This window comes from Panthera pardus, unplaced genomic scaffold (assembly GCF_024362965.1).
Source record: "Panthera pardus isolate Hobbes unplaced genomic scaffold, ASM2436296v1 HiC_scaffold_4, whole genome shotgun sequence".
Taxonomy (NCBI): domain Eukaryota; kingdom Metazoa; phylum Chordata; class Mammalia; order Carnivora; family Felidae; genus Panthera; species Panthera pardus.
This window is the reverse complement of record NW_026526969.1, coordinates 18,020,050-18,044,289: the sequence shown is the minus strand read 5'-3', so window position 1 is coordinate 18,044,289 and position 24,240 is coordinate 18,020,050. Positions and strand designations below refer to the sequence as shown.

General features: G+C 53.2%; 2 protein-coding genes across 18 annotated transcripts in view; both read right to left on the bottom strand.

Annotated features, from left to right (window-relative positions):
* The window catches only part of MAPK8IP3 (mitogen-activated protein kinase 8 interacting protein 3), a 47,654-nt gene extending 45,442 nt beyond the window's left edge, over nucleotides 1-2,212 (bottom strand). For all 15 annotated transcript variants that reach the window (XM_053893759.1, XM_053893768.1, XM_053893763.1 and 12 more), the window contains exon 1: nucleotides 1,778-2,212. In XM_053893759.1, coding sequence (XP_053749734.1) covers nucleotides 1,778-2,095 — 318 coding nt within the window. In that variant the 5' untranslated portion in view covers nucleotides 2,096-2,212. The remainder of the gene's footprint in view (nucleotides 1-1,777) is intronic.
* A 3,573-nt stretch (nucleotides 2,213-5,785) lies between these two features.
* JPT2 (Jupiter microtubule associated homolog 2) lies at nucleotides 5,786-23,386 on the bottom strand. Of its 3 annotated transcripts, none has more exons than XM_019468124.2 (5): nucleotides 23,255-23,386; nucleotides 16,991-17,139; nucleotides 11,993-12,135; nucleotides 9,395-9,443; nucleotides 5,786-8,471 (listed from the first exon to the last, which is right to left on the bottom strand). In XM_019468124.2, exons 1-5 carry the CDS (start codon nucleotides 23,296-23,298, stop codon nucleotides 8,284-8,286), a joined length of 573 nt encoding a protein of 190 aa, XP_019323669.1. In that variant the 5' UTR covers nucleotides 23,299-23,386; the 3' UTR covers nucleotides 5,786-8,283. The 3 variants fall into 3 exon arrangements, with proteins under 3 accessions (XP_019323669.1, XP_019323670.1, XP_019323671.1); XM_019468125.2 differs by lacking the exon at nucleotides 23,255-23,386 and adding an exon at nucleotides 23,010-23,146; XM_019468126.2 differs by lacking the exon at nucleotides 23,255-23,386 and adding an exon at nucleotides 17,605-17,778.
* Nucleotides 23,387-24,240: the final 854 nt, after the last annotated feature.

Genomic DNA, 24,240 nt, shown 5'->3' with positions numbered 1-24,240 from the left:
AGCTCGTAATCCAGGCGAGTGCAAGTGGGAGGCAGGAAGCACAGTCACTCATGGCTGCACTCGAACTGCACAGAGCAGAGCAGAGGCCTAATCCACACCTCGCTAATTTTTTAAGCCGGAAGGTTATCATTGTTAGCCTTAAGGTGGTCAATCTTGATCTTCCCCTTTCATCTCTTCTCACCCACCGTGGGGACCAGACAGGCACAGGAAGAAAGAAAACACATCTATGGGAAACATCAGTTAGACATCACGTGGCTGCAGAGAGGAATCAGAGAAGGGGAGGCCGCAGCCACTCCCCACCACCGCGGCCGGGCAAGGGTAACCCCCCGCACTCCACTTTTCTGGGGGTGCAGCTCTCTGACCTCTCGCAATAGCATGATACAGAAGAGACCAGGCCAGGAGTCCGGGTAGACTGGGTCCAGCCTGGCTCTTGTAGGGCTTGTGACCTTGGTCCAGCCCCCCCACGTCTTGGGCCCACTTCCTTCCCCAGTTAGGGCCACTCTGAGCACTAAAATCCCATGAGCTCTTGCACCCCCTCCAGTTGAGAAGTTTAAACCAGTGGCCAGACTGATACCCCAACCAATACACAACAGCCTCTTGACAGATGTATGACCCCAAAGGCAAAATAACTACCCTGAGTAGGAATGACTTCAGAACCAAACTAGAATGTAAACCACTCCGATTCAAGAAAAAGCCTGAACACCCAAACAATCTTCTACTTCAATACTAACTAACATCAAAAATTGCGCTAAGCCAAACTAACTGAAAAGAAATGTGGCTCATGTAACAAACAGCTTCTCATTCATACATCAAAGACTATCACCTAATGCCTAGAACGAAAGACCCTCAGAGAGGCTTAGAGATTGTCTAGAGCACCTGATTCATTTGATGGAAAATCAAAATCCAGAGTGGGCAGGCGATGTGGACAAGGTCACAGAGGCAAAGCAGGGCTGGGGACCCACACCCCCTGCACCCGCCCGGGGCTGGCACACAGTTGGCACTAAGCATTTGAGAGCGAATGAGTAAGTCAAGCGGTGTTCCCCACAACGCATGGTTCTTCTAACTGTTCGTAAATAAGTGATTTCCAGGTTACGGAGGTTTCCTAGAACGTAATCAAATATTTCAAAATTCCACTCTTAATTTCCCAGAAGCCAGGGTGAAATTTCTCAGCCTTTTCCACCTAAGCTAATAACATTCCCAACTGAGGGAACCACAAGGCAAAGACGTCACCTCCAGAAACCTGGGGTCTTTCCCCTGGTGCCAGAGGAGCAGCCCAGGTGCCGCTTCAGTTAGCTGTTTACATCAATCACCAAATTCATCCATGTCGCTGCACTGGGGCCTAAGAGAAAGGTGTTGGGACAACACCCTGCTTCGGGGCGCAGAACCCCAAGGCCAGATGTCCCGTTTCGGGGAGGATTTAGAATGGCAGCAGCCAAAGGCAGTAACGGGGGGTGGGGGTGGGGGGTGGGGTGGGGGTCTAGGAAACGGCTTCGCAAAAACACACACACGGGCCAAGAGAACGGACGCCTGGAGTGAGAGGTGGGTGTGGAGCGGGCAGAATGGCCTGGCCAGAGGCTCAGGCCGCTCAGGCCGCCTGGTGCCGCTGGCTGGAGCAGCGGGGTCAGGACCCGGGGAGCGGCCGAGGGGCGCGGGGGGGGTGGGGGGAGGGGCCCGGGCGGGGCAGGTCCCCCCGGCGGCGCGGGGCGGGGTCCCCCGGGCGGGAAGGGGTCCCCGGGGCGGGGCGGGTCCCCCGGGCGCCGCGGCCCGGCCCACGCACCTCCTCGGCCTGCTTGCGCAGCGCCTTCTCCCGCTCGTACTGGGTGAGCAGCTGCTCGTTGTCCTCGCGCAGCAGCTCCAGCTCCACCTCGTGCTCCTGGTTCTCGCTGAGCACCGAGTCCAGGTTCTCCAGCACGTTGACCACGAGCGGCATGAGCTCCTTGACCACCTCCTCGTCGTAGCAGTGGATGAGGCGCTCGAACTCGCGGTAGATGGAGCCGGCCAGGCCCGACACCCGCTCCGACATCACCGAGCCGGAGCAGTAGTCGTCCTGGTACACCACCACGCCGCCGCCCTCGTCCATCTGGATCTCCATCATCGCGGCCACCGCCGCCGCCAGCGCGGCCCGCTGTCCGCCGGCGCGCCCGCCCGCCCCGGCTGCCCGTAGTCCGCAGGCCGCGGCCCGTCGCCTCCTCCTCCTCCTCCGCCGCCGCCGCCGCCGCCTCAGGGCTCGGGCGCCGCCGCCGCCGCCGCTGCTGATGCTGCTGCTGCTGCCGCTGCCTAGGCTGCGCCCGTCAGTCAGCGGCCGGAAGTTCTGCTGCCCGGAAGTCCCGCCCGAGCCCCGCGGCGCGGCACCACTTAAGGGTCGCGGGGCCCGTGACGTAGAGGTAGCCCACCCCCGGGACGGAAGCTCGGCCGAGCGGGGCAGGGAGCACTTCCGGTCTGGCTTGTCACGGCCGCTGCTCGCCAGCGCACGTCACCCTGAGCGGGTTCCCGCAGCTCCCACGACACTGGTCCGACTTTAAACGTCACCTCGCCCTGTCCCAGGAGCATATGGACACGGTCGTTGCGCCGTAGAGGCTGCGGCCGCAGCAGCCATCCCGCGCCTGCCGCGGCGCGGGGCTGCCTGCCCCTGAGCTCCGCGCGCGTGCGCGCGTCCCCGCGCTTGTGCCCGGGTACCAGCGAAGTGACGCTGCCCATCTTGTCCCCAAGTCCCCGAATAAGCTCTTTCACCCGGGCTGCTGCGCTGTCCTGCGTTGTGGGTAACTTCCTCGGACTCCCCGGCTTCGCGATAGCTGTAATCACCCCACTGGGTTCTGAATTTCAGGGGTTGTCCTTTGAATTTGTCCTTCTTGATCCTACATTCTATGTCTTGATAGGCTCTTATTTCCTCCATTTGCATCCACTGGAATGAAATCTCTTTAGCAAGGTTTTTTTTTTGTTTGTTTGTTTTTTAAATCATAATTACAGTATCTGCAGCCTTTGCGAATCTGATTATGCGGTCTGTTGTTTGGGTTGATTCTTGCTTAGGCTGCTCCTCCTTTCCCTTCTGAACTAGGATCCCTTGGATCTTTGTGGAAACACTTTGAAGTGTGAGTTTAGAGTTGCTCCACAGGGATCTGCATTTGCTTTCACCGGCATCAGGACACCAACGCACAAGTTACACTTGCATCTTGAGGGTCACACAGGTAGGAGTAGTTGATTAAAACAACAGCCACTAAACTTGTCAGAGCTTAATACGAACAGAAATGCTCTCATCCCTTTTACCTAATGAAATGCTTCAAGGTCAGTTCATCCTAACCTAGGACTGCACCAAATCAATGAACTCTCCTGCAGATAATGATGTCCTGACTACTATTGCACAAATTTTCCCCTTGCAACCTAATTTGCTGTATGGATGCTCACCCACCCCATTAGAGATAAACTAAGGTTTCTGTCTCAGATCCAGATTATCTGGATTAAAAAAAAATTTTTTTATTTTTGAGAGACAACATGAGTGGGGCAGGAGCAGAGAGGGAGACACAGAATCCAAAGTTGGACGCTTAACCGACCGAGCCACCCAGGCGCCCCAGATTATCTGGATTTTGATGCTAGCTAAGTGACTCAGTCATCCCATTTCATTTCCAAACTGAGCCTAAAAATACTACCAACCTCCTAGGAAAGTTATGAACATTAATAAGCTAATCCATTAAAGGGGCTTCATACATTTCTAGCAATATAGTAAGGGCGCAATATAGAATTATTAGGTTTATTCTCAAGATGAAGAGTCAGGACAAACAGGTATGTGTAATTTTTCTTTTTGAGCCAATTACAAAAAAAGCTTGTGAGTGTTTTGGGGAATGTTCAAGACTTCTGCCTTAGGCCTTTTTTCAGAAACATGACCCCTTTGAACCCCCTTAGTACCAAATATACAGTAGGGTAGCCCCCGCTGTGAGGCCAATTGGCCACCAACTTTATTGGTTTTTATTACTAACATAACTGGGCAGATTTACTTGAAACTGGCTAAAACAGAACGAAGTTTTAACAAGATGAGCCGCTGGGCAATTCCTGATGCGTACTTGAGGACGCCAGTCGTGTACTCGGGCGACATAAGCTAGAACTTGCTTTAACAGACTTCCATTCAGATTTGTAAGCTAAATTGGGGCACAATTTTTTTTCCCTCTGCACATGACCCTAAAATGTAAGGTGAGTACTTGGGTTTCAAAAGTGCTGCTTCGGCCTGGCTCTGTGGCACAATGGATGGCATACCGGACTTCCAGGAGTGCGCTCGTCATGATGAGCGAAGGGCGATGTATCAGAGTGTTGAATCGCTGTACTATACGCTTGAAATAGTACACTGTTTGTTGACTAACTGGAATTTAAATAAAAACTTTAAAAAGGTTATACTTTAATTTGCTAGAAAGTCACCTAGGACCCTGTAATGTCTCCCTTAATTCTTCCTATGCTGAATTTTGATGGCACTTCGTCGTCAAACATACAACAGGAATATTTCACTCGTGATCTTCAAGAATGCTAAGGATTAAGGAGATAATAAGAAATGACTGGGTAACACAGGAGGAATATACATTCTTGCCACGCTTGAAAATAGAACAAGTTCCGTTCCGCTAACAGAGCCAGTACATTCTGGAAAAAGCACAGGACGTGAAGTGGCAACCCTTTCGTGTTTGTCGATCGCTCCCTCACCGTAACATTCGTAGAGTTACCTTGGTCCTTTCAGACGTGGCCACTGCCCAGCTGCTGGAGACAAATGGGTTGTGACTCTCCAGCACTGAGCTGCCCTGTGGCTGGGGCCGCTTTAACGTTACCAGTGCCTAGCGCACGTCTTGGGACATGCTCTGCACTCGAACACGTTTTCAGATGAACAAACGAACACGGTGTCCGTGGTGTATGTCCGGTTTCTTTCTGATATGCTATTCTGGTGCTGGCTCTGGTCCAGCAGGGAGAATGGTGTGCAGCCTCCTGTGGGGTGGGGCTGTGAGGGGGGCCTCCCAGCAGGTGGTCTGAGTGGTTTCATCACCCTAGGTCCATGTAATGCATATTGTTTGCTTTTACGACATAGGAAAATAGCTATCATGTAAGAGGGAAAGACATTCAATCTGTGCTTTCTTTGCAGGACTTTAACCTAATGGCAGACTAAAAGCTCAGCACCACATCTACTTATTACCAAGCTTGTTACTGGAGTTGGAAAGCCCACTCAAGAGGCAAGTTCAATGCTGTCATTTCTTTAGGAAAACAAGTGGTTAGGAGGAAAAAAAAAAACGATTACCTTTAACTTACCTACAGAAACCCAAAAGAACACTGGCAAATTCCTGTTCATTCTATTCAGTTAGGTCTTTGGTTTCCAAATTTAAAACTGTAAACCCATGGGGCGCCTGGGTGGCGGTTAAGTGTCTCACTTCAGTTCAGGTCATGATGTTGCAGTTTGTGGGTTCGAGCCCTGTGTTGGGCTCTGTGCTGACAGCTTGGAGCCTGGGGCCTTCTTCAGATTCTGTGTCTCCCTCTCTCTCTGCCCCTCCCCCACTCATGCTCTGTCTCCCTTTCTCAAAAATAAACCTTAGAACAATTTTTTTAAATAATAAAACAACCCCTGTAAATCCATAACCTCTGAGAAGATTAACTTGGGCATCCTCTGGCTAAATGGTGCAGGGGTGGGGCGGGGAGGGGGTGAAGGCAAACCCCTTCAGCAAAGAACACCTGTGAGGGAAGGAGCAGGGTCCAGGCACTTCGGGAAACGGATGCTGAGAAGCACATGTGAACATGCACACAAAAGACTGACCCAGACTTCGAGTACGTGATTGCGAAGTTTAATTCAACGTGTATACCCAGTCCTGCTTTGTAACAAGATGCCCCTATCAAAACTACATTGTGCTGTGAGTACAGACTTCTCGTTTTTGATACAGCTCTAGAAAAAAGTTGGCACCAAATGCACATAAAAAAAATTTTAAGGCTTAATAAAAATACAGACATAACTTCTCAATGCAGCTTAGAGACTGAAAACAGGATGCTGAGTTAATGAATCTTCCAAATACAGGCAGTCCCCAGTTACAGAGCATTTTCCACATAGGAATGGCCACCCCACTGGCTCACAGGAGCAGAAAGGCCTCTCCTGCTCCTCCCAGTGACCAGACCACCAGGCACCCTAAACTTGTTTCTGCGGCCCCAGGGAGGGAAGGATGGAGATCAAAGGCAGCGCGTCTGTCTCCACTGCACAGAGGCTCTGGCTACAGTTCTGGTTTCCCTCCATTCCCACCTCTACCCCCCCATCTGTGCCTGAGATCCCTGCCGTTGGACAGAAGTAGAGAGCTCCTCCTTGCTTCCTCTCGCTGGGTGGGCAGCGAGGGCAGGGGTGAAGCCACAGGGGCCAGCACTACGGTATCAGGGTTCCTGGCAATCCAATTTGGAATTCACAAATCAGTTTCTTGCACACTGAAAACCACAAGACAGAGTCATAAATGGTACTTCATTCTACCACGAGAACACTGCGTTAAGCACGTTAACGTGTGTTTGGGCTTAAGCCCTAACCACCATTTATGACATTTTTTAATGGGGGGGGGGAAGAGGCTCTGAGTTCCAACCAACTTTCCTATAAATGGCCATCTGAAAGGTGGAAACAGGAAGTACTTGCACGAGACAGGAAGAGTTGCGTGGAATGAGTTTCTTGGCTCCAGAGAGCACAGGGCAGTTGAAAGGGGGAAAACGGTCTTTGGTTGACAAAGCCACGTGCACCAGGTGTAAGAGTGGAGCTGGCAGGTGGCTCCCGCAGGCACTTCGGTGTCTAGGCCACGGTGGGTGTGACTGAACCCAGCGTTGTTGCTTTTCTACACTGTGATAAGGATGCAGGTGTTTTTAGCACACGGTACTGGCTTCGTAGGCACTCGTACTGACAGGTACCCCCACCCAAACCCCGTCCCCTGTGAGCCGTTGGTCCAATGTGAGTGAGCATAAGAACAGAGAATGTAGCCCTGTAGCGGCAGGCGGGAGAAGCCTTCGCCCGACAGATTAGAGCGGCAGGACTCTGGCCAGCCCGTTATCTCAGGGGCGAGTAGCACGGAATTGGCCAGTTGAGACTTCGCTATCGAACCATTTCATCTTCTGGCCCAAGGTCTCCAGGTTTCCTCTGGAAACTGAACATGGTCCGGAGGTTCTGCAAAGCTTTATAAAGAGCAGCTAAGCAAACTCTGCTTCCTCTTTACTCTACCTGAGCAAGTGACTTTTTCCTAGAAAGGTGTCAGAAACAGATCAGCGTCCACAGTCACTTATGTAAAGCTGGGATTTTATAATAGCTCTTTAGATATTATTAAAGATTCAAACCTAAGAACCCAAGGTTCAGGAGCACTGCTTCCTCCCACCGTCAACAGGACTAAAGATGTAGGAAGGACTTAAGTAACCCGCTGTCTGGATGCATGTGGACAGTTTTAAAGCTGCAGAAGTCAGGGGGGCTGGCCAACAGGAAGATCTGACTTGAGAAGGGGTCTGTCCGCCTGGCTGGTGATGGGCACGGACCTAGCACGGAGGCCGCTGAGGAAAAGAGGGGACAAATCACAGTGAAACCAGCCTGCGCATGGCCAAGCGTCTGGATGGCAGACACGGAGCACCTCAAAATGCTGCCACAAGGCGTGAGACTGAGAACGACTTTTTGGTTTCTGCTGACAGCTGCCGAACACAAGCAACTGACGTGTCAGGAAATGTGCGGAGCCACACGTTGGGGCTGATGGCAAAGGAGGCACCGGGGGGCCACGGCGGCAGGCACGGGAACCGTCCTGCGGTCAACGGGGTGAGGATCTGAGGGGCCAGCCACCCAAAGACCCCACCCCCACCAGTCCCCGCCCGTAGTGTTCTGGCCAACACCTTGCTCCTGTATCCCACGGCAACACACGTGTTGTTTTTGATTTTCTTGCCAAGGCTTTAAATTTAAACTCTGCTGCCGTGTTAGTGATTTCTGGACCCCCGGCCGGCCAGCAGAGTGCCAGTGCGGCAAGGCCGAGGGCAACCCCATGCCACCAGGACTCACCGTGGCCCGGCCCCACTGGCCCCCGCGCCCCTCGCAGAGCCCCATCACGTCTGCAGTTACAAGCGAGTCCCGTCTTCTACCCACCAAGACAGGCCTCCTGGCAGTCTGGAAGGCGAGGTCCTCCACGGCTCTGGGATGGCCACGTGCCCGAGCTGCGGCTTCAGATACACAACAGACCCTCTCCCCACCCGGCTCCTGTGGGCTACAAGACTACAGAATTTGAAATCCTATCTCTCCGGTGTTTTGTCTGGCTACAGGGGAAGCGGCAGCCCCTCTCAGTAGAAGGAGATACTGGATTTGCCTCCAGGCGGGTTCAGGACTTTGTTGTGAGAACGAGGGCGGGGGCCCAACCTGGGCTCGTGGCTGTCAGCTGTGGGCACGGGCACGGGCTGCTGGGTGCGGCCTGCGTCTCCAGGGCCGCCCTTCTGCCCCAGCTCTTCTCCTGGCGAGGTGCTGGCTGCGGCTGTGGGACAAAGTCAGCATGCCATCCCGTTAGAGGCGGCCCAGCAACCAGACAGGCGAGCTCCACATAAAGGCTGGCACAGACCAGCCGCCAAGGGCACACCATAACGAGCACAGAGCAAGGCTTCCGTCTTGTCCCAAGAACACATACCGATTAGCAGAGGGCATTCTTGAACCAGGGCTTCATACCATAAACTCTTTGGAAAATTCCTTAAGTTAATTATTCCTTTACACTGCTTTTTGGACCCCATTCCCCTTTCTTCCACGTCAAGAACAAATAACAAACTTTCTCAACTTGAGCATGACGAGGAAGAGAGGGATCCAGCAAGGTGAGGCAAGGCTTGTGGACAGTCACTCAACCTTTCTAGATGAAGGGACTCCCGTTTATCTTGGTTCCCCATCGGGGGAGTGGTGACTCTCAGCACAGCCAGCTGGGAGGGCGAGGCACAGGCTGGCACGCACCTGCCAGCGGGGCAGCTCTCCCTGTCACACACAGGCCTCACGGTACGCCCCCCCCCCCCCCCTCCACCGGTCTTGCTGTCCCCCGTGCGCTTCTCTTCTGCATCAGTGCTGCCTGCGCTACCCTCGGTCATACGTCCATTCAAGGCTTCAGATCCCTGCCCTTTACTACATGACATCAGCTTCTAGAAGGGGACCCCCAGTCTTAGACGTAGGCTGACCACCAATGACAAGAAGTGAAGAAAGGCCCATGGCGGCCCACTGGGAAGTTTTCACCCACCCAACTGAGCCCACGTCCCTGGCTTTCTTCAAATACTACACATCCTCTCGGCAACAAACACGACCTTGCCTGTTTTTGTCAGCAGGCCGGAAGGGGCATGGAATATTCCCTCATCCCCTGGGGACACACCAGCAACTCTCCCAGAGCGAGCACACTCAGGGGAGGGACAGAAAACAGCAGCTCACCTTTAGGGGCCGACTTTGGGTCTTCTCCTTCGCACAAGAACACGTGGTCCTGCAACAAGGCAAAACGCAGGTCAACACATGATTCACAAACATTTTACCCACCTTCAAATGTATGATAAAAATCAGAGCACAGACGGGTTTATTCACTTTTAACTTTTAAAAATGTTTTCACTGTGGAAAATTTTACCCACGGACGGTGACACAAACCCCCAGGTAACGTACTGCAGCGACAGAGACGTGAGCTCTCTGCCGTCTGGGGCTCAGCCACACTTCCAACTGCCATGTTGAGCGCCTTTTTTTCCCTCTAATTTATTCTGAGAGAGACCACATGCGCATGTGAGCCCAAGCAGGGAAGGGGCAGGAGAGAGGGGTAGAGAGAGAATCCCAAGCAGGCTCTGCACTAGCATAGAGCCTAACGTGGGCCTTCATATCACAAACTGTGAGATCCTGACCTGAGCCAAAATGAAGAGTCGGACGCTTAACCGACTGGGCCCCCAGGGCGCCCCTGCTGAGCATGTTTTTATGTGCTTACTTGTAGATCTTCTTTGGGGGAAATGTCCAGTCAAGTCCTTTGCCCAGTTTTGAATCAGACTGTCTTTCTGTTGCTGAGTTTCGGAAGTTCTTTATTCCCAAGAATAAACTGCTATCCGATGATAGGATTTGCAATGCAAACGATCTCTCCTGCTCTATGGGTTTTTTCATTCTCCTAACAGTGTCTTTTGATGCACTTAAGTCTAAAAAGTTTCTTTTAAAGATTTTTAAGTAATCTCTACATCCAACGTGGGGCTTGAACTCATGACCCTGAGATCAAGAGTCACACACTCCTACTGACGGAGCCAGCCAGGCGCCCCTAAAGTTTTCAATTTTAATGAAATCCAATATACTTACTTAAAATGTTGTTCCCAGTGTTTAGTGTCACGTTTATGAAACCACTGCCAAAACCACGCAAAGACTGATCAGGCACCCGGCCAGCTCCGTCAGAAGAGCTCTTGGGGGTCACGGTCATGAATTCGAGCCGCACGTTGGGTGCACATTATTTTAAAATGAAATCTTAACAAACACAACAAAACAAAGCACAAAAAGATTGTGAAGAACTGTCCCTATGTTTTCTTCTAAGAATCTTACTGCTTTAACCCTTAAATTTCGATCTTTGATCCATTTTTAGTTCATATCTATACACAGTGTAAGCTAGGAGTCCGCCTCCACTCTCTGGCACGCGCGTATCCAGTTGTCCTGGCAGAAGTGACTGTCCTCCCCCATCGAAATGATCCAGGCGTCCTTGTGCAAGTACCAATTAAACCCGCATGTGAGGGTCTATTTCTCAGCTCTCCGTGCTACTCCACGGTCTCTATGTCCTTAGGCCAGCACCACACTGTTTGGACGAATGGAACTTTGTACTGAGTTCTGAGACTGGGAAGTGAGAGCCATCCAACTTTGTTCTTTGTCAAGCTGTCCGGCTACTCGGCGTTCCTTGAGATTCCCTATGAATTTTAGGATGGGTCTTTCCCTTTTTTACAAACAAAAAGTAAAACCAAACCAAACAAGGTGGTTGGGACTTTGCTAGGAATTGTATTCTTTAAAAATTTTTTTAACGTTTATTTATTTATTTGGGGGGGGGGGCACAGAGAGAGAGGGAGTGAGAGAGAATCCCAAGCGGGATCCACACTGTCAGCGAGGCGCCCGACGCGGGGCTTGAACTCCGGAACCATGAGATCGTGACGTGAACCGGAATCAAGAGTTGGATGCTCAACCCGCCGAGCCACCCAGGTGCCCCAGAAGTGTAATGTTCAATTTCTTCTTAACCGTCGGGATTACTGACTGGCCTCCTGTGACTGCTATGTAGAGCCCTCTATTTTGCATTACTCTGCCTGAATCCCTGTGGTATCAATTAACGTGAAGTTCGGTCTGACTCTGCCTCGATTTTTTGACAAGAATTCAAAGGTGGTCTATGATGTTCTATCAAAAGGAACAGCCTGTAATTTCTGGTGGTCCCGTCTTGTGATGCTGTGGTGTAAGCCCGGGGGATTCCTAAGCTTATCCCCCACATGAGGTCAGCCACAGATGCTCATCGCCGAGATCCACAGTTTCATTACAAGTTGGCAAAATGGTGATATTTGAATTCTGTTATTCCTTCCTCATTTTTGGCTGAGTACTCCTGTAAAAAGAAAACTCCCTCCACAGCAGCCACCCTGAGGAGCGGCTCACGCGGGAACGCTGGCCCATGGTACATTCTGTCCTCCGGCACTCTCCCGGCAACAGACTTTTCCAAGTATGATTATGAGCCCGTGAATTCGAAACGCCGGAGCAAGTTTAATCTAATGGGGCTGCTGTGCTCCCGGTGACCACTAGCACCCGCAGGGAAGGACGGTCGCCCAGGTCGCCCATCGGCACACGAGACCAGCTTCCCAGGCTACAGTCATCACGAGGCTGGCGTGTAGTCTCCCGTGATTCAGGGGAGACGGGAAACCCTGTGAGTAGCGACCGCACTCAGGAAGACCAACGTCAGCCACCTTGCCTCCTCCCCCTCACACACCACACCTGCCTCAGAGCCTTTTTGTTTTTCCTACTTTCACGTGTGCTACCTGACGTAGCCCATACCTTGGGTTTGTTTGGGTGTGCTGAAGGCGACGTAGCAGCAACTGGGGACCCAAAGATATCACTGGTCTTCCCACCGGGTGGGTTGAGACGTTGTCGCGTCTGCACAGGCGTGGATTCGTCAAAGATACCGCTTCCTTTCCCCCCTGTAGAAACAATTACACGACAGTGAGCAAACCCACAACATCCATCTGGTCCCATCCTCGACGTTCATTACTTCAGAGACCTCTCCTCCTGGGGACACCCCAATGCCAGTCCCTGGTTTAGGCCAACAAGGGTGGGGTGATCGGGTTGATGAGGGTCCCTAAAGCCCTATGTCAGACCTGCTTTTTTGGGGGCCTTCTGGGACCTTCATTTCTGGAAGCTGAACCGGGCTGGCCCCTAGAGACAAGACGGTAAGGTGGCATAAAACACCACTTCCCATCTAAAATTTCTTTAACTTTGAACTTGGTGTGTTGTCTGTTGAAAAGTCTTCTTCACTAAACCCGTGAAAAGTCCTTTATGTTAAAAGCAAATAGCTGTTGCACTTTTAGGTCAGACAGACATAAATGAATTTAACAACATGTCATATTCAAGGCAGACCTGTAATCTGGAAAATAACACAGATCAGTCATTCTTCTGACCTCATTCTGGCCAGAACGCCCAGTGACAACTACAGGTGTCAGCAAATTTCAGACACGTAACGCCTTGCAGTACAGGTAAGTGACTTGATGAGCCATAATGAAGATATGCATCTAATGCCTAACTTTTCACAGCTGATGACTCTGGCCAGACACCAAAGTCAACGCCCAAAAGCCTCCGTGAAGCAGAGATGGCTGTCACACAATGCCAGCTGGCCGTCTCTTCACTCCACGGATGCCAGCTCCTCTCGGCACGCAGGGGCGGGGGGGTGGGGGGGAGGGCTGTCACAGTCACGGCCCTCATGTACCAAGGATGTACCTTAAAATCTCACAAGAGGAAAAAAGATGCATTCCACTAACTAGCTAGGTGACCACACACAAATTACTTGGCCTTTCTGTGCCCGCAAATCCTCAACTGCAGAATGAAAGGACCTTGCTCACAGCCTCACTGTAGCTCAATGTCTCACTGTAGCTCAGACATCACATGCTTAGAAGGATGCCAGGGAAACAAATGCTCCAGAGCGTTTGCTGTGTTGTCTACGTACCGATAACAAAACATCTCCTGGATGTATATACCGCTCAGCGACAAAAGGCACACAACATTCTGTACAGCGTATATTCACTTGTATCTGCATCAACAAAGTGGTTACTCCACGTCCCCCCACCCCGCCCCGGGGGCCGTGTGCACACAGGACACGGGATGGACGGCATGCAGGACTCACGACTGCTTATCATGTCATTTTTCACAGCGCTGAGCTTTGCCTACTGTTTAAGAAACCACGTGGCGAGCAGTCCCTGCTCGGCTCTAGTAACACGCACGGCTGACACGGAGAAACACGAGCACGCAGGCGCGTGGGCTCCCAGGGGATGGGCTCCACCGCCAGAGTGGATGGTGACCCAGAGCGGCTGCTGGGATGCCAGTGTCCCGGGGCCGCCTGTGCAGGAAGCGGGCGCCTGCTCATGTCACCTTGGGGCGTCCACACACCTTGCCCTCCCAGGCCCCGCACACCGGGCTGGGGAAGCCAGCACAGCATGGCACAGCACTGGACTGCGGGGGGAGCTCCTGAATAGCCACTTGCCAACCGAGCCTGGACAAGTGGCTCCAACCCTCTGGCCTTGTGTGTCAACTGTCAGGAGGCGATACGTAACAAGAGGACCGACCTAGGGCGGCTGGTGAGGGGGCAGCAAGTCGAGGGGGCAGAGCGGGACCGGGCAGATGAGCCCTCAGTGATCCCCAGTGATGCTGCTGAGCTACGGTCAGCAAAAGCGTCTCCACCACAAAGTGGAGAAAAGCACTGCTGAAGGTCGTCCCATACTGTGTTGTTTCTGGTTGTGCTACAAAGCCTTAATTATATTCTTTTAAAAATGTGCACCCAGCTTTTAAAAAAAATGGAACATAAAAGTAACTCAATTTGGGGGCACCTGAATGGCTCAGTCGGTTAAGCGTTGGGCTCAGGTCACGATCTCACGCACGGTTCTGAGAATGAGCCCCGCTTTGGGCTCTGCGCTGGGCGTGGAGCTCGCTTAGGATCGATTCTCTGTCTCCCTCTCCCTGCCCTCCCCCCACGTGCACGCATGTGCTGGCTCTCCCTCTCAGAAAGACAAACAAAAGTAACTCAAGTTGAAGTTTTTGGCTAAAGACACTGATCATTAAGGAAAAAAACCTTTTTTTAATGTTTTATTTTTTTAAGAGCACACGACTGGCAGAGGGGCAGAGAGAGGGAGACAGAGGATACGAAGCAGGTTCTGAAGCAGGCTTCACGCTGACGGCGCAGAGCCCGACACAGGGCTCGAACTCACGCACCTCTAGATCAGGACCTGAGCCGAAGCCGGACGCTCAACCGAGCCACCCAGGTGCCTCCAAAATTTTTTCTAATTATAAAATGTAACTGAAAGTCTCCTAAGACATAATTGTCTCAAATAACCACACAGCCAACACCCAGGTCACCGCCGGCCGGAGCGTACAGAGCACGACCAGCTCCCAGAAGCCTGCGTGTCTCCCCCACCCCAGGTCACCACACGCCTGAGTTTTGTGGAGACCACAAACGTGGCATTGTCGGTGTGCTGCTCCTGTGTGTGGGTCCAGCCCTACACAGTACAGCTCTGTTCCTGCCCTTTATGAGGGGTCAGCCTGCGTGTCTGCTGGTCGACATTTACCTGGGCAATGAATTCAGCTCTGAGGAAGGAAAGGTGCTCGATGCGCTCATAACCGAAGGAAGATAAAGTCAAGGTGCGCTCTTTGAAGAATCAAAGTGCGTAAGACAGACATGGTGTCGGCAGGGTGGGGAGCACGTGCGGCACACGGGGTGGCCGACATGGGGGGCAATTTTAAATGATCCCGCAATTCCATTTCTAGACACTTACCACAACTGGTTTTCCAGGTGGTAAGTTCAGAACACGAGCACTGGAGTCCAGAAAAGTGCCATCCGAGGGCTAGTTCCGCCCCTGGTGAGGTGTGAGGTCCAGGTGCTGCAGGGAGCCCCCTGAGCCTGTTTCCCTCTCTGTAAAGGACCACCCCCCCCCCCCCACCTCCTAGGGGTGTAGAGACAAAGCACCGAGCACAATCCCTGAAAAACATCTGGTCCCTGTTGTTAGAACTGGAGGACAAGCCGTGGGAGATGTGAGCCGGGCGGCCAGCAGAGCCCACACGTGAAGGGTCGGTGAGCACTGGGCCCGACCACACCGGTGAGTCCTCAGCGATGATGGCGAGCTAAGTCACACCCTCCGCCCTGGACACGTGGGCAGGGGCTTAGGTCTGCGGGGCGGGGCACGCTGGCATGCTTCCCTTTCAGGCTTCCCTTGAGAGTTCCACACAGAAGGTTTCCAAAGAGCACCTGGCAGGACCGAAAACAGGCCCCAAACGACAGGACCACGAGGTCCATGCAGGAAGCCAGCCCAGGGAGTGAGTTCCGGCAGCTGTGGCCACATCTTGGGACCACACACCACACAGAGGCTCTCCTGCTCTCCCTCTCTCTCTCTCTCTCTCCAGCCAGGAGGGGCCCAGGCTGCCCACCGGGGAATCACTGGAGGGTGTGCAAAGCAGCACCGCCATACTTCCCAGGGAACTCGCCACCCCAGGGGCAGCCCCAGACACCCTGCCGAGCCAGCAGCCAGTCGTAGGTGCAAGAGGCACATACGGTAACCTACACGCTATCGCTGACACACAGGAAGTGCAGGGCCGACCGCTCTGGCCCACACCTGTACGCCAGACACGAGGAGAATGTTGCTCACTTTGAAGAACTCCTGCTTCTTCTGCTACACCCAGAACTTTAACCCTCCGCCCTCCCTCACCATAAGAAAACCACCAACCAAACACAGAACTAGCCATTCCTCTAGGGTTTGGTAAAGAAACACCAATTCTGCAGCAGGGCTGCAGCGGCGTAGGGAGCCGTTCTCGAGCCTCGCTTCCGCGGCGTCTGCCATCTGGGTCCGGCCTCTCAGATCTTCACCGACGAACAAATGCTATTCTCCCCAGGATACAGGTAACTACCACCGTGGTCACTCAACTGGATAGTCTATCGGCCAAAAAACATTTTTCTGAGACTGTCTCACTGTGACTACTGGAAGGTGGGCCAAACGGTAAAGCGTTATATGGACCGAGTCGTCCTTTCGAGAGCTTCTATCCCATTGACAATCGGATTAAAATGCTCTCCCTAGGGGCGCCTGGTGGCTCAGGTCACGATCTCACGGTTCCTGAGCTCGAGCCCCACATCAGGCTTTGCACGGACAGCACGGAGCCTGCTTGGGATTCTCTCTGCCCCTCCCCTACTTGTGCACGCGCTCATGCTCTCTCCCTCAAAAATAAACATAAAATATCTATTTTTTAAATATTCTCCCTAAGAAAAATGTTTACATGCGTAACCTGCACATAATTTCTGAAATCACAAGGGGCCCTTCAAACGACTGGGAGAGCCTCCCTTGGTGGGAACCGAACCCCTTCGTCTCCTCTGTGTCCTCAGGGCCTGGATTCTGCCAGGGTCTGTGGTCAGAGGAAGGAGGATTCAAGAATGACTGAGCCACCTTCAGACAAAAAGCAGAAGTCAGGATAAATCTGTCCATACATTCCAGGGGGCCCAGTCGGTTAAGCATCTGACTTTGGCTCAGGTCATGATCCCACGGTTCGTGGGTTAGAGCCCCACATCGGGCTCTATGCTGACAGCTCAGAGCCCAGAGCCTGCTTCGGATTCTGTGTCTCCCTCTCTCTCTGCCTCTCCCCCACTCACACTCTGTCTCTCTCTCTCCTTCAAAAATAAACAAACATTAAAAACATTTTTAAAAAAGGGGGGGGGGTCAGCACAAAGAAATAAAAAATGTTATCAAAAGAGCAGCATAGAACAGAACACACAGAGGCAGAAGGATTAATGGCTCACAAAGGCCCTACCTGGGGGATTGGTCCTCTTAGGTATGTTCTGAGGCTCTTCAGTTGGTCCAAAAATATTAGACGCCATCCTGTTGGGCCTGCTTGAAGGAGCAGCTTCTTCTGGACTTCCAAAGAGATTGCTGGCCTCTCCTCCCGGGGGCTTCATGGCCCTACAAGCACAGAGGGAGTGTGAGTCACTGATGGCCCTGGACATCACCATTCAGGCAGTATGGCGTAACCACACAGGCCAGATACACCTCCTGATGTCTAAGGAAAAATGACAATTATTTAACACTAGCCCCTCTAGAAATGGTACACTTGCAAATGATTGTGACCCTGTGGTAAGTAAAATTAATTTCCCTAACACAAAGTGACAGCCACATTCAGTAGAGTCTAATGCTAATTTTAATGAGCACACAAGAGCACACAATACTACAAACACAATCGGGGCGCCTGGCTGGCTGAGTCGGTGGAGCGTGTGACTCTTGCTCTTAGGGTCGTTAGTTCAAGCCCCATGTGGGGTGTAGAGATTGTAGAAATTCCTTAAAGAATTAAATTAAAAAAATTAAAACTTTAATGCCACAAACGCATTCAGTAGTGTTTAATATCGTAGCTGACATTTGTTAAGTACTTACTATTTCCGTCAACCGTTCCAAGGAGCGCACGCAACAACCCTCTAAGGCAGGCAGTATTTTCACAGACGGTGCATCAGAGACAGAGAAAAGCCACAAGAAAGGTCGTGTGGGAAGGAGCAGAACCAGAAGGCAGGCCCAAGCAGTCTGGGTCTAGAGTGCAGACTACAGCCTCAGGCCTCTGTTAAAGGCCTCCAGAAGAAATGAGGGTCAGGACTGATCTGCGCAGTCCACACTGGAGTCATCATCTCGGGTCCTGAAGTCCGGTAAAACCAATAGGAAGCCGATCAGAGAGACCGGAGGACACACCCGCCAGCACAACTGCTGGCTTCACCTCAGCACACAGGCACCACGTGACCACTCGGGCACCGCCCGCAGCATCTACCCCGAGTCTCCACCGGTGAGAAAACAGCCTGCATCACTTGGAGGCTTTCAGGAAACATTTATGAAGGGGAAGACCGGGACCTCGAGTCACTTTGTATTGCGGTAACTGAAGGGTTAAGCAACTTTCACAAAGCTCCGCCTGGACTCCCCCAGAGCTTCAAACCACGTCAGTAGAGCAGTGGCGCGCCCAGTTCGTGTGCATCTTTGCAGAACACGTACAAAGATCTTAAAAATGCATTTTAAAGGTGAGAAGGCACTATTGAAACGGACTTTGAAACCGGGGAGTGGCCCGTGTGCCTTCACTAGTCCTGGGCAACCGGACCATGCTGCAGACAGGGGGAAACTGAAGGAAACTCAGAGCTCGAAACCATGTGAAATGCATGAGGCTTTGCAGGCACTGCGCATGACTTAGGTCACCAAAAAAAAAAAAAAAAAAGACATTTAAAATGCTTTTTGTTTCCTTAAAAGAGCTAGAAAGGGAGGGGTGCCAGTCGGTTAAGCATCTGACTGGCTCAGGTCATGATCTTGCGGTTTGTGGGTTCAAGCCCCACGTCGGGCTCTGTGCTGATGGCTGTGTCTCCCTCTCTCTCTGCCCCTCCTCCACTCGCACTCTGTCTCTAAAATAAATAAACATTAAAAAAATTAAAAAAAAAATAAAGAGCTAGAAAGGGAGCTGACCATGGACTATAAAGCGAAGGGAGTTCTCAGACTCTCTCTGGCTGTAAAGCACGACTGCAGAAAAGTACCCCTCTGCTCTATACAGGGCAGATGACGTGCCAGCTGGGACCCAGACACACTCCACGGGCAAGCCTTGCTATACCACACGCCAGCAGGCCTTCCACACAGTGCTGGTGCCGAATCCCTGGCTGCCTGGGAGGGTGGGGAAGGTGGATACCTACTCAGCAGTTAGTATTTCCTTAACGATTTGGTGAAGGAAAAAAAATTACTTTCATTTGAGAGAAAAAAAAAAGAAAAAAAGAAAACCAGTAACCAGATTTAAATTAGGAAATTAAAAAAAAATTTTTTTTCTAACATTTATTTATTTTTGAGAGACAGAGCAAGATAGAGCATGAGTGGGGGAATAGCAGAGAGAGAAGGAGACACAGAATCTGAAGCAGGCTCCAGGCTCTGAGCTGTCAGCACAGAGACTGATGCAGGGCTTGAACCCACCAACTGTGAGATCATGACCTGAGCCGAAGTTGGATGCTTAACCAACTGAGCTACCCAAGCACCCCAGAAAGGTCTTAATAAGGTCAGGTTCTGCAGTGACAGGGCAGAACCTGCTTGGGATTCCCTCTGTCTCCACCTCTCCCCCTCTTGTGCCCACACCCCTTGCACCTGTGCTCTCTCAAAATAAACTAAAAAAAAAAAAAAAAAAAAAAAAAAAAAGTCTTAAGACCTCAGGTCACCTACTTTGTTGGCGACCATACTAAGGCCATCTGACTTCTACACCATTTATAGATCACACGGCCCAGTCTCATACTCCTGGCTGGCTACAGCAGGCCAGACATTCTCGGGTCTCTACAACCATCTCGCTGACAAATGGGATGGGGATCTGCAATCTTCAGAACTGAACTGAATTTATCATCAAGCCTCCTTCTGAGTTCAAATTCCTATTTTACGAGTTTACTTGAAACATGGCTCTTCCTTCAACCTCCCAGGTCCTGCTCTAATCTGAAGCGGATTCCTTCTGATTCAGAGCTCTTTAGGACTCTCTCCACAACCTTGTAATCCCCCGGTCCCCTGTGCCCTGCACCCTTGCTTCGCTCATCCGGGGGCCCAAGTGCCTGTCCCTGGGCACGTGCACCATACCCTGTGCACGGAAAGATGGCAAGAGCAAGTCCTGAGCCTGGAGCAGCTTTGTTTGTGGGGAAAGCCAGCGCCGTGCGCAGGGGGCTCTACTGTTCCAATCAGTGATGCCACTGAGCGCTGGGTCTTACTGGAACTTAAGATCTCTGTGGGGGAAGCAAGGCCCAAATTGAGTCTGTGATCTCTGTGTGGGAGGGGTACTCCCGGGGGCAAAGGAGGGAAGCCAGAGTTACTGGAAGTGACCAAATATTAATTTGGGGTGGTGGAAATATAGTGTTTACTACATTATGCTATATACTTTCCTGAATTTTACTTTACTTTGAAAACAAAGGGAGCACAGGAAGCCCAGAATGCTGCAGTCAAGAGATCGCTGTGCCTACTGACCAAGCTACCTGGGTGGTGACATCTTCATCACAAGGCGTGGGCACTAGGGCTTCCCACCCTTGGAGCAGATCTGCAGACCACACAGGCTGCCCAACAGGATCTCAAATAAGGGGACTGAGAGTGAAAGAGGCTATTCTGATAAAAACAGAACCCATGGCAAAGGCTCCGAGTGGCCTCCAGGAGGCTTGCTACCAAGTGCAGTTATCGCTAGGACACTAATTGCAGGGAGGGAGGCAGATGGGAATACTGGTGAGTTCAAAACTCCTAAAGGAGGGGCACGATCCAATGACCTTTTTCTCTCGTCTTACCCCTCAATATATTCCAATAAAAGCATTCAAGTACACAAGAGGAGCGAGAGGGCACGTGACAAAGAAAAGCCACAGATAAAGCTCAAGGGGACGGCGGTACCAGCAGAGGCAGGTACCCGTGCCCCTGACCCTCCCTCCGAGAGCTCGTGTCCGGGTTTCAGAAAAGCTTTCTGGGCACTGCTCAGACTTGGAGAGAAGCGGTAACAAGACTTTACAAACGCACAGTTTACAGCCTTAGGTGGATGACCTCAGACTAATGCTGGCTGGAGTGTGACGCCTGTACGGCTCAGAATCTCTTTAACACAAGATAACCCCTTGGCAAGAGAGAAGATGTAGGCTCTTCAAAGAGGAAATCCCGGCCAGGTGGTCTTGCAGCCACCACTTGACTCCCTCCCTCAACAGCCAAAGAAACGTGAGCCTTACAAGGCCCATCCGGCTGATCAATCCCTTTAACACGGCTGCGGAAACCCAAAGCTTGTGACCGATCCCAGCAGCAGCTTCCAATCACATTGAATCACTCAACCAAGAAGACTGCTTTTCCTTCTTCAACGTTCTCCAAGAAATTGTCTCCTGTCCATAATACCCTCTCCAAAGGAAGCGTGAACTGATACTTTAGAGCAGAGGCTCTGCAGCTCGAGAAGTCCATAGGACATCAGCGTTAGGGTGTTTATTCGTTAACGCCAACGTTTATCGGGCATCCAGTGCCAGGCCACGTGCATGACAGGGGACAGACCCAAGGACATAAATGAGAAAGTGCCAGAAGGGGCCTCCACCCAGCGGGCACAAGTGATGCTCCCCAGTGGTTCCTGAGCACCAGAATATGGGTGCATTCTGGGCACTGCGGGATGAACCTCTGGCCCCCGCCAGTACATATCTAGACGTATGTGACTGGATTGATAGCTAATTACCTGGTCAGGTGTAGAAGTGATGACTGCCCTAACCCCCCCGGGATGTACAGGGTTTCAGCAAATCAAAGCGGTTCTTTGAAGGAGTATTTATACTGTATCGATCTCAACAGCTGCTACACACACATATTCCCTTCTACTTTTAGGTCAAGGCTGGGGCACAGAAGAGGCTCACGGTAATGGGAACTTGTTGGCATCTACAACCCCCCCCCCCCCCACGACTCTACAGTACAAGCTGGCTGCTCCAGTGCCAAGACAGACCTTCTCCCTAGCTCTGGCAACTGTAATCTATGTGACTTCTAATACCCACACAGCGTTTACAAGTTAAAAAGAAAGCTTGCCATGTGTTCCTGAATGTTGAAGCCCAGGCAGAAACCCAACAATTGGTCATTTGCTTCTACCACTTGCAGTAAGCCTGGTTCTCCGTCAGCAAGGCAGGGAAGACACTGCCTGGCTCCCAAGCTATAGGGTTAGGGGAGGGCAGCGCCTGGTCCCACAAGGCCCCGGAATCAGGGGAGGGCAGCGCCTGGCCCCACAAGGCCCTGGGATCAGGGGAGGGCAGCGCCTGAGGGGAGGGCAGCGCCTGGCCCAAGGCCCTGGGATCAGGGGAGGGCAGCGCCTGGCCCAACGGGGCTGCGGGACCAGGGGAGGGCAGAATCCCGCCACATGGGTCTGCGGGATTAGGGGAAGGCACAGGGGTTGGCCCCATGGGGCTGCGGGATCAGGGGAGGGCAGCGCCCGGCCTCAGAGGGCTGCAGGACCAGGGAAGGGCAGGACCCCGCCACATGGGTCTGCGGGATTACGGGAAGGCACAGGGGTTGGCCCCACGGAGCTGCAGGATCAGGGGAGGGCAGGACCCCACCACACGGGTCTGCTGGATTAGGGGAGGACAGGGGCTGGCCCCACAAGGCTGCAGGACCAGGGGAGGGCAGGGCCCCACCACATGGGTCTGCGGGATTAGGAAAGGGCAGGGGCTGCAAGATCAGGGGAGGACAGGGGCCCACCACATGGGTCTGCGGGATTAGGGGAAGGCACAGGGGTTGGCCCCACGGGGCTGCAGGATCAGGGGAGGGCAGCGCCCGGCCTCACAGGGCTATGGGACCAGGGGAGGGCAGGGTCTGGCCCCACGGGGCTGCGGGATTAGGGGAGGGCAGCGCCCGGCCTCACAGGGCTACGGGACCAAGGGAGGGCAGCGCCCAGCCCCATGGGGCTGCGGGACCAGGGGAGGGCAGCTCCCGGACTCACAGGGCTATGGGACCAGGGGAGGGCAGCGCCTGGCCCCACGGGGCTGCGGGACCAGGGGAGGGCGGGACCCCGCCCGAGGGGGCTACGGGACCAGGGGAGGGCAGGAGCTGGCTCCTCGGAACTGCAGGATTAGGGGAAGGCAGGGCCCCGCCACATGGGGCTGTAGGATTAGGGGAAAGCAGAGCCCGGCCCCTCGGGATTAGGGGAGGGCGTGGGCTGGCCCCACGGGGCTGCGGGATTAGGGGAGAGTAGCGCCAGGCCCCACAGGATGCAGGATCCAGAAGGACACCCACGGTGACCCCCCACCTCTTGGCCCCGTCCACCGCACACCGGCGCTAGCACGGGGTCCGGGAGGGCGGGTCCCCGTACGCACCGGCATGGCCCCGAGGCAGCACACCGCTCGGCCAGCGTCCCCGGGCGCGCCGGACACGGAAGGGAACGCGGGCCCGTGGTGAGACGCGAGGGGCGGCGCGCCTCGGGCCTTCCGCCGAGACCCTAGCGGGCGCGGAGAACGCGTCCCGCCTGAGCGCCCGCCTCTCGGACGGGGAAGAGGGGGCCTCGGCTCTGTGAGGTCACCCGTCACCCGCGCCCCGCCACGTGGCCGCGCCCGCCACGCACCTGGAGCCGGCCCGGCTGCCCTCGCTCTCCAGGCCCTGGAACATGTCGCCCGCTGCCCGGCGCCTCCTGGCCCGCTGTGCCGCCGTTCCCGCCCGGCCCCACGCAGCGCGAGGTCCGCCCGCCGGAGTCCATTAGATATCGCCAATGCCAGTCACGCCGCCGCAGCCAATAGCGACGCCTGGCCCCGCCCCCGCCCCACCGGACGGGCCCTGGACGAGGCCCGCGCCGCGCTCGCAGCCGATTGGTGAGAACAGATGCCGCTCAGGCCTCGGGCGCCGACATTGGGCAGCAGGGCGGCAGGGGCGGAACGTAGCCCCACCCGAAGCGGACGCCAGGGCCGCCCGATCCCCTTGCGCAGGCGCGGGCCGCGCACCCCGGAAACGCCTCAGGGCCGGGGACCGCCGCCCGCCCCGGAGGCGCGCGGGACTGCCCGGCGTGCGGCAAGCGCCCACTAGCCGGGCTGCAAAGATGTCACTCGGAGACCGCGCGAAGGAGAGGCTCACTCGGGAAGTATTAGATCAAGTATTAGTATGTATTTATGCACAATAATAAAAACAGATTTACAAGTTGAACTGGAAATTTAAACATAAGAAGTTTAACAGCTTTTGTTTATTATATTAAATAACCAAAACACCTTTTATTCCCAAAATTGGTAAAGAATAAATAATATAATTTACAATATGGTACAAAAAATAATCAGGAAGGACAGGCATTCTGCTTTATACATACACTGTATATGTATATTTATAATCTATAAAACAAATTCACATCTCAAACAAGCCGAAACCTTAGATGATATGGCTTAACGATTATCAAAAGAAAACAGCGGTAAGTTCTGCGGCCCAGACCATAGCTCTAGCGCCAGCTATCCTGTTACAAAACAAAGGGTCCAGGTTGCTGTAGTGCTTCCAAGACTTAACGTGAGTTACAAATTACTGCGGGGTCCAGAGAGGTCTGACAGGAAAGGTTTGCGGTGGGTTTCTTCC

What these genes read in the sequence shown, in the direction of transcription:
- JPT2 (XM_019468124.2), bottom strand. Translation starts at nt 23,298, where the DNA reads ATGTTCCAGGGCCTGGAGAGCGAGGGCAGCCGGGCCGGCTCCAG. An exon ending in TAAGAGGACCAATCCCCCAG is followed by an intron (nt 12,136 to 16,990) that starts GTAGGGCCTTTG and finishes TTGTTTCTACAG; the next exon opens with GGGGGAAAGGAAGCGGTATC. An exon ending in CCCAAAGTCGGCCCCTAAAG is followed by an intron (nt 8,472 to 9,394) that starts GTGAGCTGCTGT and finishes TTTGTCCCACAG; the next exon opens with CCGCAGCCAGCACCTCGCCA.